The following is a 19,895-nucleotide window of genomic DNA, read 5'->3' on the forward strand; positions in this document are numbered from 1 at the left end:
CTTCGTAAAAAAATGATCATCATTTTTTAAAAAGAAAGAAATTGCGAAAAAAATTTTGAGATACGGCCAATATCTTCAAGATTTGTGTGAAACGAATATAAATCTTATTTTTTTTTTGTTGCAAAGATAATCTTGATTCGACATTTGAATTTTTCCGGAGAAATTTTCACAATAATTTTTCATTGCAAAGTTTTTTTTTCTTCGGCACTAATTGAATTCATTAGGTTTTTTCTTCAAAGATGCTTGCTGTGATGATTTTCTTTTCGTTTTTTTTCAACTTGCTTGATTCATTCGTAATGAATTTGTTGATTGATTTTTGTTTTTTTGTTTTGTTTCTATCCTGAATTGAGCTGATTATTAATTGAATGTAATTAATAAATGTTGTAAATTTGATGATTTAAATGTGGTAAATTTCTTATTTCACTCACTCATTCATTATATCATTTATTCTTGTGTCATTTTTCGGTTTCGTAGATAGATTTATTGAGTGTTTTAAATCTGATTATTATTTAAGTTGTTGAGAATTCGAACATTTTGCTTTGAATTTTAAATCGGAATAGCCCACCATGATCGTCGTTGATTCAATATTATAATCCTGTTTAGTCAGCTATCTACTATCGAGATTTTTGTAGAAATGTCTTGTAGACCAAGTATGAAAAATGACACTTATACACACACACAAACACTCAAATCGAGTCGAGAAAAATATGATGAATGAAAAATGAAACATTTTCTTTTTGGGATATTTAGTTTTACAAGTGAAAAAAAATTGATTGATTGATTGGTTGGTTGTAAATCGAAGAGGATCGAAAAGAGAAGATTGTCACTTTTTCAAAGACAAATTGTTCGGGTATTTTTTGTTCGCAATCATCATTTTAGGTTATCGATTTTTAAATATGACAAGTTTTGTGTATGTGTGTGACAGGACGAAAAAAAGTGATCATTAATTTTTCTGTTTTGTCCAAAGAAAGAACCAGAAAAATGTTTTTTTCCACTTGCCATGTTCACATCCATTCATCATAATATTCATCTACCATCGGATACCAAAAAAACAAAAACAAAAACAAAAATCATCATCAAAACAAAGAATTTTCCTTGTTGTTGTTATCAACATTTTCGTATGTATGTTTGTGTGTGGCCACAATTTTCAACGAAAATAAAAACGTAAAAATAAAAAACCACCAACACCGATCAATGATGATCATTTTCATTGTCGTAATTTTCCTTTTTCTCTCATTTTGCTTTGTTGTCATCAAGAATTTTTGTTTTTTTGTTTTTACGATTATCATCATCATCATCGACATCGACAACAGCCAAACATGATCATTGTTGTTGTCGTGTGTGTGTGTGTGTTCGGTTTTTCTATGAATTGTTTTTTCGATTTATTCTTGATAATTTTATTTTGAATCATTTTGTTGTTGATGATGTTCAAGGTTGCTATTCTTAATGATGATGATGTCTTTGTATGATAGTGGATGTGGAAATAAATGTCAAAGTTCAGAGGCTGCTGATTTTTCGGATTTTGTTGATGATGAACACATCTTTGTTTTTGGAAATCATCATCATCAGAAAATAAACAACAAACAGGCTACAAATGGATAAAATTACCATATTTGTTGCTAAAGCAAAGAGAAATAGAAACAAAAATCATCTTTACATTTTCATCTTTAGTAGTATTCTTGATGAATGAAATCTTTTTATTCTGGACAGAAATGAATGAGGAAAAAAACCCCATAAATAATGTTGATGATGAAGATAGACTGAAATAACTAACAAAAACAACAACAACAACAATGAAGAAAATTCCGGATTCTTAATAATTAAATTATGCGAAAAAAATGAAATATTATTTGTTTATTTTTCATAAATATGAACAAAAAAAAAAGAAAACATCAGTAAACATTGCCATCATCGTTTTGGTCGCGTGCTTTAATCCAGAATTTGTTTTTCTTTTAAGTTATTAAAGATGAATCATTATCATCATCATCATCTTATAAGATATTATCACAGAGAAATTTTTCTGAAGCATAACATCTTTTTTTTGTTGTTGTTGTTGATTCAATTCATTCATTAACTCAATGAATAAACTTTTATTGTTTTTTGAATTGAACATTAAAAATTTGATAATTTTTTTGAAGAAGTAAGAATATCTCATATTTCTTTATTCTCATCTCATCGAAAAAAAACCCAATCGCGTACCCAAACATTGATGGATTGTAGAAAAAGTTTCTTGCTAAGAATATTTCATATAATTAATCATCTCTTTGATTAATGTTTTGTATACTTTTTTTTTGTCTCGGTTTGTCTTTGGATATTTTCTTTTGATGAATTTCTGTTCAAAGAAAAATTTCTTGACTTAAAAAAAAATTGTCACACATCTGCTGTGGTTTTTTCTATCATCATCATGTGTGTGCTCTATGTGTGTGGGCGATTCGGCTGTTGACCCAAATTGGCAAACAAACATACACACACACACATATGTTTGAACCGGTGATTTGGATCATTTGAATTTGATTTTACTTTTAGTTTTTATTTCTGAAAACGAAAAGTTCATCACTCAAAACGCCTCATAGATTTTAATGCGTTTAGTAGGGAAAAAATTGATTATCAAACGAACGAAAAAAAAATGATTGATCGATAGAATCTTCTTTATTTTTTGATGAATTTTTTTTTCTTTTCTCACTAGAAGAAAAATGATATTCGAATAAATTATAATCAATGTTGTTGATGATGATGATGATAATCAATATTAATTAGCGATATTAATTAACACTATACTATCACACCAGTACAAGTATACTTTTTTTAAATAATAATTTGAAATTTTTTCTGATCAATCCAATGGCTTTTAACATTAATTTTTTTATCTTCGTTGATTTCATCATCATCATTATTCGTTTCAGATAATAATAATTTTTTTAGATTTGTAATGAGTTTCCCACACACATACACAACAAAAAACACTTGATCAAAACGAACAAATCGTTTCAATGTGAAAAATTTTTTCTTTGATTTACTAATTCATCGGGGCTAATTTACCGTGTTAGGTAAAACATCACACATTGGATTTTTTTTCCTCTCTCTGCTTTACACAACCAACCATTATCATCATTTTTTTTTTTTTTTTGGCTACATTCATAATATTTAAACTAACTTTTTTTTGAACGATAGATGTGAGATCAAGAAAGAAAGACTAATTTAGCATCGCTTGATCAAAGCATATTATGTGGTGGTGGTTTGTTTCTGATTTTGATCATTTTCTAATCATCATTTGATTGTTGTTGTTTTTTTTTATTTGGCCGCCGCATCAATTTTTTTTATCCTGTTCGGTTTTTTGTTTTTATGGCTGGATCGATTCGGATTTTTTTTTTTGATTTATTTTCATTTTCATGTTTGATTATTATTATTATCATCTAGGTAAAATTATTAATCAATTCAACCTGTCGATGATCATTATGATTTGATGAAAAAAAATCAAAAATAGAAAGAAAATTGCCCAACATTACACAATTACAGTTAATTTGACCAAAGTAAATTGGTGATGATAAAGAATGTAGTAGTAAAGGGGAGAAAAATTTTTCAAAATAATAAACTTCAGCTGTACAATACGATGACAGGATAGGATTCATATATTGTTTGAGCTAGACAACCATCATCATCATGATTGATCTAATTTAAATCAATCACAAACACATTGATTGTTTGATTTTATCTGAGTTCCTCAATGTTTGATTGTTTTTGTCGATAATTTTCTTGCCTTTTTTGAAAATTTTTTTTTGATTATAAATTCTTTATGATTTTGTTGTTTCAATGATGATGATGATGATGATGAGACCGGCTTCTTTAAGAAATATCAAGGCGACGATAAGGTTGTACTGATCACGATCTGTCTTATGGTCAATCAGTCTTTTATTTTGTCCATAAAAAGATATATTGGTTTCGGCTGATGAACAACAACAACAAAAAATGAAAAACATTGATTATTAAGCTCATCCTTACCACTTTAACTTGATGATGATGATGATGATGATGACATATAAATTGGCCACTTTTATTCATTGGAAATTTTCATTTTTTTTCGTTGATTTCACACACACACACATTCTGTTTTTATCGATGCTTAAACAATAATAATAATAATGAAAATTTTATAAACATTGTGTGATTGGATCGTGATCAGCCGGTTCGGTTTCAATTGATGATGAGAAAAAAAAACGGAGCTTATCATTTATTTTTTTGTTGTTGCTGGAATGTCGGCTGCTACTTCGATTGAAAAGAAAAGAAACGACGACGACGACGAAAAAATTGATAATTTCAATCGAACAAAGAAGAGTGAAAAAAGAAATCATCAAAAAAAATGCATGATGGACAGCAGCAGCAGCAGCTGATTGATGTTAATTTGAAAAAAATTTTCATCTAAAAAAAATTGTTCCCGTTTTTTTCTACTTAATCAATGTTTGTTTACATCGAATCAAAATGATTAAAACAATAATCGATTTTTGTTTTTGTTTTGTTTATCATCCATTTTGGGCATAGGATTCGGATTTAATTAAAGGGTATTCTTGAATAAGATGTTGAAATTCTCCTTGTATATTAACCATATCAACCAACCATTTTTTCTTGATCAGGTGTTCCAGGAACATAATTTGAAGTGATGAAAATTAACCCAAACGCACCCACATTCGTCCAGTGAAAAACACGCCCATTTGCAAAAATTGCTCTCCTGCGGCCATCACTCCGAATATTTTTGTGAAACTTGGCAAGATTATTCGTCTAATTATAAAGTTTCAGAAAAATGTCATTTGAACTTCCCAGGTCAAGGCATCAGAGGTCAAAGGGCAAAAAACTCTCACGCCTCTCCAACGGGCTTTGGTTGCATTTTTTCTTTTGGGTCATCAAGATATTCAAGATCTTCATCTGATTTCAAGTTTTGAAGAAATTATCAATTGTGGCAGAGAAGTTATCGATAAAAAGGTTAATTTTTATGCAAAAAGACAGGCACCCTTCCGCCGGTTGGGGCGTGTCCACGCCTAATTATTATCACAAATATTGAAGAAAGCCTTAGCCATTGAATTCAATGGTGATATCTCTAAACTTAGGAATTGAATTTTCATTAGAATTATCATGACTCATCAGCATATTCACTCATTAAAATGGACAAAACCAAATAAAGTATTATCATTTCATTACTCTTATTATCCGTTTTATTATTAACCTTCTATTATCAAACAATCAAGAAAAAATCCTATACCATTATCATCATTATTTTCAACAAAAGAATATTTTAGCGTTCCAAACTATCTAAATAACATAACAAAGTAATCAACAGGCTACTTTTTTTCTTCTGTATGCTTTCAGTATGGATGATAGTATGTAGTGTGCTGACTAGAACTTCGTCGAATTAGCCTCTGGCCTTACCACTAGCATGTCATAAAAGTTCACAAAAGGTTCTAGGACAAAAAAGCGTTCGATATCAAAAAATCATATATAAAAAAAATCCACTATCAGCAATAAAATCAAACAGGACAATTTTTGGACCTGATCGTTATCAAAAAATACCAGGGAAAAGATTTGTATAAATATTCGATACGAAAAGAACTTTCTTGGTAGATATTCTTCTGTTATTGACTTATCAACAACTTTTCGAATATTGGTATTGCGTCATCGTATTTTTGAATATTGGTTTTGTGTCTTCGATTTTTGAATATTGGTTTTGTGTCTTCGTATTTTTGAATATTGGTTTTGTGTCTTCGTATTTTTGAATATTGGTATTGCGTCATCGTATTTTTGAATATTGGTTTTGTGTCTTCGATTTTTTGAATATTGGTTTTGTGTCTTCGTATTTTTGAATATTGGTTTTGTGTCTTCGTATTTTTGAATATTGGTATTGCGTCATCGTATTTTTGAATATTGGTTTTGTGTCTTCGTATTTTCGAATATTGGTATTGCGTCATCGTATTTTTGAATATTGGTTTTGTGTCTTCGATTTTTTGAATATTGGTTTTGTGTCTTCGTATTTTTGAATATTGGTTTTGTGTCTTCGTATTTTTGAATATTGGTTTTGTGTCTTCGTATTTTCGAATATTGGTATTGCGTCATCGTATTTTTGAATATTGGTTTTGTGTCTTCGTATTTTCGAATATTGGTATTGCGTCATCGTATTTTTGAATATTGGTTTTGTGTCTTCGTATTTTCGAATATTGGTTTTGTGTCTTCGTATTTTCGAATATTGGTTTTGTGTCTTCGTATTTTCGAATATTGGTATTTTCTTCGCAAATTGACTTTGTCATTTTTTCATCGATTATGTCTGATCAAAGTGTATCTCCAAGAAACCGTGATGATTCAAAGTGTGCCGTTTGCAAACAATTCCTTAGAAGATGGCCGGAAAGAGAAAGAAAAACTATCAAATCTCAAAATCTAGTTCAGGATGCATTGACATTAATTGATCTCAGTATACGTATTGGTGATGTTGTCTGCCGTTGGTGTATGAACAAAATTCATGCAAAAATCAGCTTGGAAAAAAAACGACAACGCACTTCTTCGACTTCGGAAACAGTTGATATGGAAGCATCAACATCAGAAATGGCAATTTCTCAGGCTTCAACATCATCGTCAGAGCAAATCTCCTCACAATCCTCACATTCATCTCTTGATCCACTGTATATGCCAAGTGTACATCAAAATCCAGAGCTATTCGAAGTTCCGTATTTTAGATCAGTGTCAACCCACGCTTATTGCTTCATATGCTCAGGGTCAAGTGATTTGAAGAGCATTCCATTAGAAGCACGATTACAAGTCTTCAGAATGCGACAAGTTTTTGTGCCTGCTAATAACGTTTGTTGTAAACGTCATATGATTGGAAAATTGTTGCACGATGATGAGGTTGGAAATATCCGTATTGCATCGGACAGATGTGAGATGTCAAGAGTAGAGATGAATATTTTCCCGAATTCTTTATCTCCGAATTTTCGTGGTTCCATATTCGAAAACTTGGCTAATCGGACTATATCTGATACTCACTTAAAAACGTTAACGGGGTTTTGCTGGAGACAAATCGAACAGCTTCGAGAATGGATGTCATCAATGCGTGATACGGAAGGTCGTAGTGCTATCCAGGCGATCTGCGTGTTCCTTCATAAGATGAGATCTGGAAATTCGGACAACATCATTGCCGTAAACTGGGGTATCGATTCTGGATCTTTGGTGTCATCATACATCAAATCGGTTATGAGATCTTTTGAAAATGAAGTTTTGCCAAATAGATTTGGTATCAATTCAATTTCAAGAGATTCTCTAATTCGAAACCATACATCCCTAGTGGCAAAAAAATTGTTCGATATTGATGACGATCATCTTATGATCATATGTGATGGCACATATCTTCGCCATGAAAAAAGTTCTAACAATGTCTATCAAAGAAAGTCATATTCCGGGCAAAAAAAAACATCGTTGTGTAAGCCCTTTACAATATGCGCCACTGATGGCTTTGTTATCGAACTGGCTGGCCCATATTCAGCAACCAAAAATGATGCAGATATATTGAAAGAAGTGCTGCGACAACCTCGTGGATTATCTACCATTCTCCAGCCCGGTGACTACTTTGTATTGGACCGCGGTTTTCGAGATGTAGTACCGATGCTGGAAAATCGTGGATACCATGTATTGATGCCTGCTTTAAAAGGAAAAAGGCCCCAGCTGACCACCATAGAGTCCAATGAATCCAGATTTGTGACCAAAATCAGATGGGTCGTAGAAGCAATTCACGGAATTATCGGTCAACGATATAAATTGCTACATCACCAATTACGAAATAATTACTTGTCCAATGCAAGAACGCTTTGCAGAATTGCATGTTTCTTGCAAAATTCGTTCGGCAAGTCCCTTTCTTCCGATTTGGAAGATATGGATGTGATTATTGATCGAATGAAATCCCGGAACAATACCAATGCACTGGCTAAATTGGTGGAAAAGGAGAATTGGAACCGGAGAACGCGAATGTTCCAAACGTTAAGCGAGGAGGACATAGCGGACTTTCCGCGATTGACAATACCGGAATTGAAGATTTTCTTCACAGGTAATTATCAATTAGGTCAAGCTATGTCTTATTTGGCTGAAATGATTAACGAAGACGGTAGTCTAACATTTCAATACGCAAAAGAACGAGACGTGATTCAATGGGAAGTCAAATCACGTCACATCAACCGAAAGACATATAAGTGCTATGTCCAATATGTTCCGAATCGAAATGATACCTCAGGAATAATCGGTCACTATTGCTCTTGTTTTAATGGAAACCGGACAATTGGTTGTTGCTCTCATGTGGCGGCTATAGTCTTTTATCTTAGTCATTGTCGATACCAATCACATATTTATCTGCCTGCGGATTACTTGACGAAGTTATTCGACTTCACCGAGATGACAACTGTCATTGATGAGGATAGTGAAGAAGATTGAAAAATACCAATATGATTCATGGCATAATCATCATATTTCTTGTATTTTCTTATTTTTTGTATTTCATTTTTTTTGTATTATTTTTCAAATAAAATCTTTTGATGATTTTAAAATGTTTTATTTTTAATGAGTGAATATGCTGATGAGTCATGATAATTCTAATGAAAATTCAATTCCTAAGTTTAGAGATATCACCATTGAATTCAATGGCTAAGGCTTTCTTCAATATTTGTGATAATAATTAGGCGTGGACACGCCCCAACCGGCGGAAGGGTGCCTGTCTTTTTTGCATAAAAATTAACCTTTTTATCGATAACTTCTCTGCCACAATTGATAATTTCTTCAAAACTTGAAATCAGATGAAGATCTTGAATATCTTGATGACCCAAAAGAAAAAATGCAACCAAAGCCCGTTGGAGAGGCGTGAGAGTTTTTTGCCCTTTGACCTCTGATGCCTTGACCTGGGAAGTTCAAATGACATTTTTCTGAAACTTTATAATTAGACGAATAATCTTGCCAAGTTTCACAAAAATATTCGGAGTGATGGCCGCAGGAGAGCAATTTTTGCAAATGGGCGTGTTTTTCACTGGACGAATGTGGGTGCGTTTGGGTTAATTTTCATCACTTCAAATTATGTTCCTGGAACACCTGATCAAGAAAAAATGGTTGGTTGATATGGTTAATATACAAGGAGAATTTCAACATCTTATTCAAGAATACCCTTTAATTATCGAATGTTGTTGAATGGAATTTAAAATCCTTGATGCATGCAATTTTTAGTATTGAAAAAAAAACAGAAATAAAATAAAATAAACGGATTTTAAATCTTTAATCGATGACACATTTGTGTATGCAATGATTATAAGGATCGTGAAAGTTGAAGCAAATTAGCCATTAATTTTCGGATTAAAATGCTGTGTGGGGAGAAGCCACACAGAAATAAAACCACACACTTTGTCATTGGACTTGTCTTGTTCTTATTTTGTTCAGTGTTTTATGATCTTGATTTTCGAGTTTTTGTTTCTGTTTCTTAACTAATGATTTGAATTTTTTTCTTTGCTTTTAACAGTGAAACAATGGAATCAATGATGACCGATCAATGTTTTAGTGCTCGATCATTTTTTGCGGCTGCTGCTGCAGCTTGTGCTGCTACTGGATCACCATTCAATTTACCACCTATGCCTCCTGGTTATCCAGATATTACCGATCCAAGAATGGCAAATTTTATACGTGAACGTATGTTGTTCGGAATACCTGGATCAGGAAATTTTCCAGAAATTGTTGGCCAATTTCCAGTTGGTCATCCGTTTGTATCAAATCCACCACCAATGTTATGGCCACCATCACAGCCACAAACACCAACATTATCAGATGGAAAATCAACCGTACAACAACAACAACAATCATCACCATCAATAGAACAATTACAACAGATTTATATGCAAAATCCATGGTATGCAGCAATGTTATCAGGTAATAATGGTCGAAACATTCCACCTGGTTCAACACCACCAGGAATAGCTGCAACACAATTAGCTGGTAATCCACAATTATGGGCTGCATTTGCTGCTGCATATGGAAATGGATCTAACATAACAGCTCAGCAACAACAACAACAACCACCATCGGTATCAATACCGACATCAAATCATCATATGGGATCAATAATGAATAATAAACATATTCAATCACCGGATACATTTTTAAAACAAATCGATACGGAAAAATCATCAACATCATTATCACCACCACCATCATCAATACGAATGGAATTATCACCTGATCAAAAATCAATAAAACAAGAATTAGATATAGCAGCTAATTGTAATAATAATGATAATATTAATACGACAACGATTGATGTGGCAAATAATTCACCACCATCATCATCGCCTAAACGTTCCATAAATGAAGCTGCAGCTTGATTCTATGATTGTAAATATTTTAGTCAATTGTTCTCAATCACACACACACACACAAACGGATAATCTCATTCATTTGAAAACAAAACTAATGATGATAACCATAATAATAATAATGTTTGTATCATATTCATAAATTGTATTACAAAACACAACAAGAATTTGTTTATTTTTAATCTTGATTTTCCAATATATCTTATTATTATTATTATTTTATCGTTTGATTTTGAACTAATAAAATACTATATAGACGCACAAAAATCAAAGCTTGTAATTTAAGAATTTTTCCGGAAAAATTGTTTTTCCGCTAAAATCATGATGATGATGACATTTAGTCGATGACATTTTCTTGTTTCCATATTTTTGTTTTTTTTCCCGCTATTTCATATAGTTTTTTTTTGACAGCCGATTCTAATTCGATCCGTCAACACTTTTGGTGGTCTTTCGACAATATGTATGTCGGTGTGTGTTAAGTTTCATAGTTTTGTTGTTGTTTGAAGACGAAGAAAACATTTGATTAGTATTTGAACCGTATCAACTGAAGCTAGGTCTAGCAACAACAAAAATTCGTAAATAATGATGATGATAGGACCAACAAACAAAATTTGGCCGATATATTTCCTGTGTTGGCTTGTGTTTTGCACTACAAAAAAAAACACCACCATCGATAAGGTGTTGTTTCGATTAATCGAATTGAGCTTAAATTAACCATTTTCGTTTCTCGAAGCTAATCATTTTTTGTTCATACTTTAAAAACAAAAAATTCAAAAGTAATTTATTATTATCGATAGTATAATCAATCGATATATATGTTGATTTTAAAATCAATGAACAAGTGAAATTAACTTAACTCGTAGAAAAGGTGTTAGTGAACTAACTGAATAGAACTAACTGATCAGAAATGATTGTTGTCAGTCCTTATACCTACGCCCATCGATTAGAAACTTTTCATCATCTTCATAGACCGCCTGAAGATTTTTTTTCACTGTTTAGTTCGGAAAGTTGTTTATGAATATTTTTTTTGTTCATTGTTTCATCATTATTTGTTGTTGCTAGGCTAGCCAAATGAAGAAATGAAAACAACAACAACAACATTAAAAGGATCAAAGAATAATTTGCCGACTTTAAACAACAGCAACAACAACAAATCTTATGACCACCATCAAACAACTCGTTCATTTTTTGTTTTTTCAGTTTGATCCGATTGGATCTCATAGAAATCTTATGGAATCTATTCGTGTGTGTGTGTGTGTCTAGAACTGAACAAAACAAAGAAAACAAAACAAAAATTATGAGGTGAGAAAAATCCAAAATGTTTTGGTGAAATTTTTCATATTTTCTATTTTCATCACTAGGATTTTTTTCCATTTTCGATCGTTGATCATTTTTTGACGAAAAAAAAATTGAAAAATTATTAAATTTTCAATTTCAGTGAACGACCAAATTCTCATTGAATTACAAGATTGCATGATAATCTCATCATCATCATGGAGATGATGGAAAAAGAAATGACGAACGAATCTCATCATCGATATCGTCATCATCATCACGAATTGACGAAATGAAAATTTAGTTTGCTTGTGTATGTCGGCGCCCGAACACCTCTCTGTGTTTCTTTACCTTGACACCTATTTTTTTCTGATTTGAGAAACGAAAAAAAAAGTGTGGCCAGTAAAAAGCGGTGCATTTTTTTTGTATGTGACCTTTTGTGTGTGTGTCGGCAAATACGTACCTATTAATTAGGGACGATCCATATTCACACCACCATTGGCATACACAAAGATAATAGAGAGAGAGAGAAAAAAAAATTGATTTGATTATTTTCTCTGATTTTCTTGGGTTTTTGAAAAATTTATCGAAATTCTTTAAATTTTTTTCAAAATTCTTGTCGTTCTCATTATTCAAAGATTCAAAGATTTTTTTTCTTCCAAAAAAAGATTGAGATGGCTACCGATAGATGGCTGTTATATAATCAAAAAATTTTTTTTTGTTTCGAATATTATTCTGAATCCGTTAGAAGATAAATGATGATGATGATGAGCGAAAAAAAACTGATCTGAAGAACAGAAAAAATGATACAATAACAATTTACCTAGATTTACCTTTTACCTAGATAATTAGAGTTTTTTTTGTTTCTTTTCTTTTTTACTTTGAAAAAATTTCAACTTTTAAATGTAAATCGGTCGGTGTGGTCGGTCAACAAGAAACAGAAGAAGAAAAAGAAAAAAAAAGATCGATGAAATGCGGCAAATTTTCGGTTGATGATGGACATACGATCAGAAGCAATGTATTTTGGTTCGTAACAAAATAAAAAGGAAAAAAGCCCGCACACGTTTTTCATGTTTTCAACGTTCAATTTGTTTTTGAACTTTACTTTGGTCTTTGATTTACTTAGATATTCAATTAGGACTATTGATGATGATGATGATGATGACGGTGGTGACGATGATGATGGTGATGGTGGCCAGCCCTATTCTCGCACCTTTCACCTGGTAAGATATTTGAAAGAAAATTTTTCTTTTTTCTTTACATTGACTAGGTCCATTAGGTAAGATTTGATAAATAATGATTATTGTTTTGTGTGTGTTTGAAATTGAAGAAATTGTGTCTTCAGGGGCCAAAAAAATAAATATCTTGGGCCTCATTGGGTAAAAAAGTTTGGTTGGCCGAGATATTGTTAATTTGCCATCCATTGATTCATCATTATCATCATCATGAAACGTGCTGTTCGTTTTTGGTTTTGTTTCTTCACCTTTCTCATCACCATCTACATTCTGGCATCATCATTATTCTCGGATCAACTAAAATTAGAAATTAGACGAGAATTTTTTCATACAAAAGTCGGCATTTTTGCTTTCATCTTCCATTGGTATTTTTTTTTACCTATGGTCCTAGGCAAAAATCTAGATTTATTCTTTGTGTTTATGAGTTGAAATGTCCACATTGAAATTTTCGATACAAAAAAAAAACAACATTACTTAACCTGTGTGTTTTAAACAACAACAACAACAACAAAAATCGGTTAAAATTTATAATCAAAAAGATTCGGAAGCAAGCAAAATAATTATGTCTAGTCAAACCATTTGCTGTTGTAAAATTTTTTTTGAATATTTTGATGAATTGATTTCATTTATTTTTTTGTATCAAGTTAATTGAATGAATGAATGGATGAACCTGTAAAAAGAAAAAGAAAAATGTAATTAAAATTTAGCCATTATAAAGTAAAAAACATTAGATGATAATTTCGTGAATCAAATCAAGAAACATCATCATTTTACCATTTGGCCATAATGATGAAATCATTGATTTCATTGAAATGTATCTTTTTTTTATTGTCGTCGTGGTCGTCGAATCGTTCATTTTCGTAATAATACAATGTTTATTTGAAAGAGTTAACGTCTCCATTTTTTTTATGACACACAAAAATCTAGACCATAAAAATTATCAAAATACATTATGGGCCGAAACAAAAACAGTGATGACAGGATTTATAATTGCAAAACGAATAACTCATTAACTTATATGAACCGTATGGTCATTTTTAGCTATTTTTGACTAGACAAACTGATAGGCATCAGGCTTAAATAATTCGTTTTTTTTCTCGTTTATTTTTGTTTTGGTTTCAGGTTAATTATTTTAGAAAGTCAAGGTACGAAATTATTTTGTTGATTGTCGCCAAAGCCATTTCTTTTGAAGACGTTTATAACCGTTGGTAATATCATCGAAAATTTCCAATCAAATTAAGATCGTAGCACGTCTTGATTTTTTTTTGTTTTGTTTTGACGGAACAAAAAAAATTAACAACATGCTGCCGCCATCTATGAGCAAAATGGTCAATTCTTTTGTTTCATCAACAAAAAAATGGTCTTTGTTCGAGTTCTCGTCAAAAAAAAACGTTCGAAATTTTTTTTTCATTTCCGATCTGCTCGATTATCTTAAATATCGATATTGTCCACCGAATGACAATCAAACTCCAAACGATTGTATATCATCGATCATCATGATTATTTATTTTTATCAAATATATCCAAAGATTCTTTTACAATTCGATAATACTTATTGATTATATCTAAGTTGAATTATCACTAAAAAAAACTAAAATAACTTGTCGGTTCGATGGCTAAACCGTCCGAATTATCTGCTTGAATGATTTATATCCAAAAGAAAAAGTCAAAATAAAAACATAATTTCTTTGTTGTTATTGTTGTTGGTCGAATCCATGGATGCAATTAACCACAATTAGCCAAAAGGAAAAAAGAATCTATTAGCCGAATTGCTTCGATTTTTTCTTACTCGAAAAAATAACAACAACAATGATTAAAAAGATACTTTGTAATTGAAAATTGGATGACCGGATTTGAAAAAATGAACAAAACAACAACAACAACAAAATGAATCATCCAAAGTAATAATGATTCTTCCTCGGCAAAAATAGACCAATTTTTATCAAAAAAAAAATACCAATCAAATTAACAACGACAACAAAAACGGATTGCTGAAAGTAATCGGCCATATATGAACAATGTTAAATTCTTCCAACAAATGAATGGCCACTGATATTATCAATTCGACTGTCTGTATCGGGTCGGTATCTTTTTTTGCCTATTATTTTTCAATGTAATAATAATAAAAGAATATAATCGTAACATTTCATAAAGATCTTTTTAGATGATTTATCCTGATGATCAAACAGGTCAAAGATTGACAAACTTGTCAGTGAAAAAGCATGCGAAAACAAAATATCGAACAATTCAATCTCCAACAGTAAAGATTCGATCAAAATATTGATCGATTATTGTTTATGTGGGCAAGTATAACTCAGAAAAAATAACAAAAAACTTATAACAACATTTTTTTATCTCAATTCAATAGGATATGTTGTTGTTTTTTGATTTTATGAACAAAAAATGATTTGTTAATTGGTGACACATCAAATGGACCTGAAACAAACAGAAAAAAACAATGACAATCGGCTGTCAATCATTCGATCATCATCATTATCGTTGTCGAAAATGTAACATTTTTCAAAAGAAAAAAAAATCTATAAATGGACACACGCCAAGTTTATGTTTCAAATTAAGATAATAAGAATGTGTATGTTTGTGTGTGGTTTTCCTCTAATATTTCGGGTCGACCCTAATTGGAGCCTAAAGGTCATCACTGATAACAATAATAATGATGATGTGTCAGGATCGATTCGATGAGAATAAATATAAAAAAAACAAGTGTCGGCTATTTTGGATGCGGCTTTTTCTTCTTTTTGATTTCAAGAATTTCTTTTGATTTAAAGCCGAACAACAAGTTGATCACTCACTCATTCACTTACTTTATTCATTCATTCATTCAATCACGATGGACATCAATTAATTTCAATGAAAATGATTGAAATAGCCATAGACATCGCTATAGATCAGATCATCATATGAATTAGCCACCGAAAATGGCCAGCCATTCACTGATGATGATAATGATGATTTTTACCGACAACAATATATATATTCCGCCCACCCAGTAATAACAACAACAATCTTTTTGACTGACCGATCATCCCTATGGTTATGAATTTCTATTTTTTTTAACATTTTTTTGTTTTGTTTCGAGATAAATAAAATGTTTTACATTTTTAACCTATGACCTATGATATATATTGTGTTTCCATTATTATTATTTGTTCATTTTTTGTTTTGCTTTTCCTTCCTTTATTGTCAGATTTGATAAATGCTGAAATGAATGAATAAATTGATTGACAAATTAACCAGAATAAAATAAAGATAATGATTGTGAATCGATTTGTTTTTGAGCAAAAAATATTCCAGCCAATAGATGTCGTGTGTGAATAATTTTTTGTCCAACTTGTTCGGGAAAAATGCTCGACCCGATTATCAAATTGTTTGTTTACTTTTTAAATTCATTTCTTATTGGTAAAAAAAATTGATGGAAAAATTTCATAACTTTGATAAATTCAGCTTTCTGATATCGATCATCATCATTATTATTGAAATCAAATTTAAAATTTCATGCGACCAACGACCAAATATATCATATAATTTGATGAGAATAATATGATATAATTTAGTGTGAAATATGAAAATATATCAATCACCACACTACACACCAAAACAAGCTTGAATTTATAAGCTTGGTGAGAATTTTGTTTTTGTTTTTTCTAATTTTGTTTTTTTCCATCCTGTGGTGATTACCGAAATATCATTGATGATGATGATGATGATGATGATACTACCACCGACACGCAATATCAATTATGTTTTGTATATTTGTGAGGAAGAGATGTGTAGAATAATCAACCGAATGACAGGCGTGATATGGGACTTATCATTTTTTTCAAACAAAACAAAAAAAAATCTGGTTGTTCACTTTCTCGGTTGATTTTGAAAAGTATTATCATTGTCAGAATGAAAATACTACTCACTCTATGGTCTCTTGATTTACATTTTTTATGGATACACTTTGTTTTTGTTGAATAGAAAGACGGTGAGAGTTTGTCAAACAAACTGAATACCACTATTGATGATTCAAATGTATCGAATAGATGAATGAATGGAATGAAACTTTGACAAATGTATGACAAATTTGGAACTAATTGATGTGTAATACATATATAGATTATTGTTTCCTGAAAATGAAAAAAAATCATATTTTTCTTTGTTTTGTCTCCCCTAAATCACATCATAATCACTGACAACAGCGAGTTTTCTTTACACGATTCATTTTTGGCTAATTTACATTTAGATTACAATCATATCCAAAAAAAATTTTCAGTTTGTCATTGTTTCATTCATATGCATGTGATCCAATTTTGATCCAGGAACAATAAAAAATAAAATGAATTGTTTGACAATTTGAAAATACAAATGTAAATGTTTTTTTTCTCTCCATGTTGTTGTTGTTATGATTGTTACACCATTCAATCGAAACGATGATGATGATCAAATAATTAGAGGGTAGTGAATGCCGACCATCTATTTTAAAATCAATGTAAAACACCTCCTACCTGTTATGCTGATGATGATGATAATGATGATGACAACTAAAGTTTTCAAATTTGAAAATGAAAAAAAAACAAGAATTTTAATGTCTAAATCGATATTTTTATTTTGTTTTTGTTGACGAATGTTTGTTCGAAAATATTTTTTTTCGAACACTTGGATCCGTTTCATATTCGAATTTATTTATTTTATAGTTCAAACATTCGATCTGCGCATGGAAATGACCGATTTTGAGTGAGGGGGTGAAAAAGTGGTAAAAAAGGGGCTAATTATGACCAATATTTAAATAAAACATTGTCCTCGGACATATGATATTTTTGCGTGTCATTTCTCATCATCATCATCATCATCAAATCATGTAATCGGATTTCTCTTTCCTATCTCATTACATAGGAAGAACAAAAAAAAAAATCTAACAAAAACCGAATGGCCCGAATTGAATCGAAATCACATAGTTATGGTGGTGGATCAATGTTGATAATGATGTTGGTGGTTAAAAATAGCCCGATGTAGATACACACACCACCACCATTATCATTTCATATGTAGAGTCGACAAATTGTAAATCATTCAATTTTTCCGTAACAAAAAAAAAAAAAAAATGTTGTTAGAAAAACAAAATTATATTATCATATAATCATCATCAAAGATGATCATCATCTTAAAACACTAACATTGACTGACTGACGAATGATGATTATGATTATGATGATGATGATTTGATTGACATGATTTGCATATATTAAACAATAGAATGCCAACAACAACAAAAATCGAATGCATAATTCAACTTGATTATCATCATCATTATCATCAAAAGATTTTTGTTATTATCAAATGATGTCTCTGATTTTGATGTGATTTTTTGTGTGGTTGGTTTTCATCCTGAAAAAAATACAGGAATTTGAAATGAATTGGTCTATTAAATTAAAATCTTTTTTTCCCTGAAATCAAAACATTGATTGAATTCATTCATTCATTCATTCAGTTAGTTAGTTATCATTTGACTAACAAGACAGCATTGGAAAAATACACATCATTTTTTGTTTGTTGGTGGATTTTGAACTAATCTTCATAGCCATTTTATTATTCGTTATTGTTCGTTATTATTCGGTTCATTGATTTACACATTTTAAACAACAACAAGGAGGTAGTCTGATTTATCCAGTCAATCGGCAACGACCTACCACAGGCAAAAACACACTATGTGTGAGATAGAGATGCACGAAAAATCTTTGAAAATCCAATACGTTTTTTTTTTTTTGTAAAGTGGTTTGGCTCTTTGCTAAAGTCAATGTTGTTGTTGTTGTTGATAATAAGTGCCGACAAAAGAATATATTGCCCTCATCATCATCATCATCACCATCATCATAGGGATTATTATTATCAAATCATTTTGTATAATGCAAAAAGATTTTTCTGTTTTTGTTTTGTTTTGTTTGCATCATCAACAACAACAACTGATGATCTAATGATGTTCAGGAGGGTTATGGTATAAAGAAAAAAAATTCCAATTACCGATGCTAACCTGATCTGTATGTGTGTGTGTGTGGTGTGCGTATCCTCATCATCATCAGTTTTGAATGAATTGCAAAAAAAATGATTGAATGAATTGAATTTTCAATAATGTTTTCGTTTTTTTTTCTAACACAGGTAGGAAATAAATGAACCAAACCGAGAGAGAGAGAAAGAAAGAACAAATCCATGGTTTGAATTCAAAAAAAAGCCGTGAATTTTGTATATCTTGTTTTTTTCTTTTTCAGATTCTTTTCTCGAAGATTTCAATGGTGGTGGTGGTGGAAAACAATTTGATAATTGAATTTTGCTTGTGGAATTCAAAGAAAAATTGGTCATTATAGATTTCATGCCCCTTTTCAAATAATAATGATGATGATGATTTTGATTCAATTTAGATTTCAAATCTGTGATGCTAACCGTGTACACACAGCATACAACAAATTAGCAAAAACAAATTCTAAACTTTTTTTTCATTCATTCATTCATCAAATGAACAAATCATTACTTAACGCAGAATAAAAACCTGACAATTTTTATGTCAAAACCATACATACCACACACATACACACACATCATATCCAAATCGCTATTGTCTGAAATATTATAGTCAAGATTATTAAAATTAATGTTTACAAATCCCCTTTTTTTGCCATATACAATAATGTTGGTTATAAAAATATTTAACTTGGATTTGATGAGATGTTACCAATTTTTTTTTCAAAATAAATATTAATATTAGCATCCACAAAAACAGAAGCAAAGCACCTGCGACACATTGACAGCACATATGGTGAATGAATTTAAATGCACACCACTTGAACAAACAAGACAATATGTTCGCTCTATATGATGATTTGATGATGGTCTGATATGGTCCATGGTATGAATCTTATTATTAGGATTCTATTCTCTATCATTGAAGGGTGACAGGTTGTCTTGTTGTCGACATTTTTTTTTATCCATCGTTTATTATTGAATTCTTTTTTCTGTGTTT

The 19,895-nt window shown here is 30.9% G+C and overlaps 2 protein-coding genes and 1 long non-coding RNA gene across 6 annotated transcripts in view; all 3 read left to right on the forward strand.

The window, feature by feature from the left end:
• The window catches only part of LOC113790202 (uncharacterized), a 32,354-nt gene extending 21,717 nt beyond the window's left edge, over positions 1-10,637 (forward strand). For all 3 annotated transcript variants that reach the window (XM_075824888.1, XM_075824887.1, XM_075824889.1), the window contains one exon: positions 9,524-10,637. In XM_075824888.1, coding sequence (XP_075681003.1) covers positions 9,524-10,379 — 856 coding nt within the window. In that variant the 3' untranslated portion in view covers positions 10,380-10,637. The remainder of the gene's footprint in view (positions 1-9,523) is intronic.
• On the forward strand, positions 6,056-8,567 carry LOC142646305 (uncharacterized). The gene has a single exon (XM_075824890.1). It carries the CDS (start codon positions 6,304-6,306, stop codon positions 8,452-8,454), a length of 2,151 nt encoding a protein of 716 aa, XP_075681005.1. The 5' UTR covers positions 6,056-6,303; the 3' UTR covers positions 8,455-8,567.
• A 3,616-nt stretch (positions 10,638-14,253) lies between the features above and the next one.
• On the forward strand, positions 14,254-16,007 carry LOC142646262 (uncharacterized). Of its 2 annotated transcripts, none has more exons than XR_012847227.1 (3): positions 14,254-14,960; positions 15,035-15,183; positions 15,249-16,007. It is a non-coding gene; the product is annotated as an uncharacterized LOC142646262 (long non-coding RNA). The 2 variants fall into 2 exon arrangements; XR_012847228.1 differs by having other exon boundaries at positions 15,035-15,179.
• Positions 16,008-19,895: the final 3,888 nt, after the last annotated feature.

The sequence above is a fragment of the Dermatophagoides pteronyssinus genome, unplaced genomic scaffold, assembly GCF_027571235.1.
Source record: "Dermatophagoides pteronyssinus isolate colony J.1.1.1.1 unplaced genomic scaffold, Derpt_VIB-CSIC_2022.12 sq0002, whole genome shotgun sequence".
NCBI lineage: Eukaryota > Metazoa > Arthropoda > Arachnida > Sarcoptiformes > Pyroglyphidae > Dermatophagoides > Dermatophagoides pteronyssinus.

Bases quoted from the DNA above. Each gene is read 5' to 3' on its own strand.
- LOC142646305 (XM_075824890.1), top strand. From the start codon at position 6,304: ATGTCTGATCAAAGTGTATCTCCAAGAAACCGTGATGATTCAAAGTGT.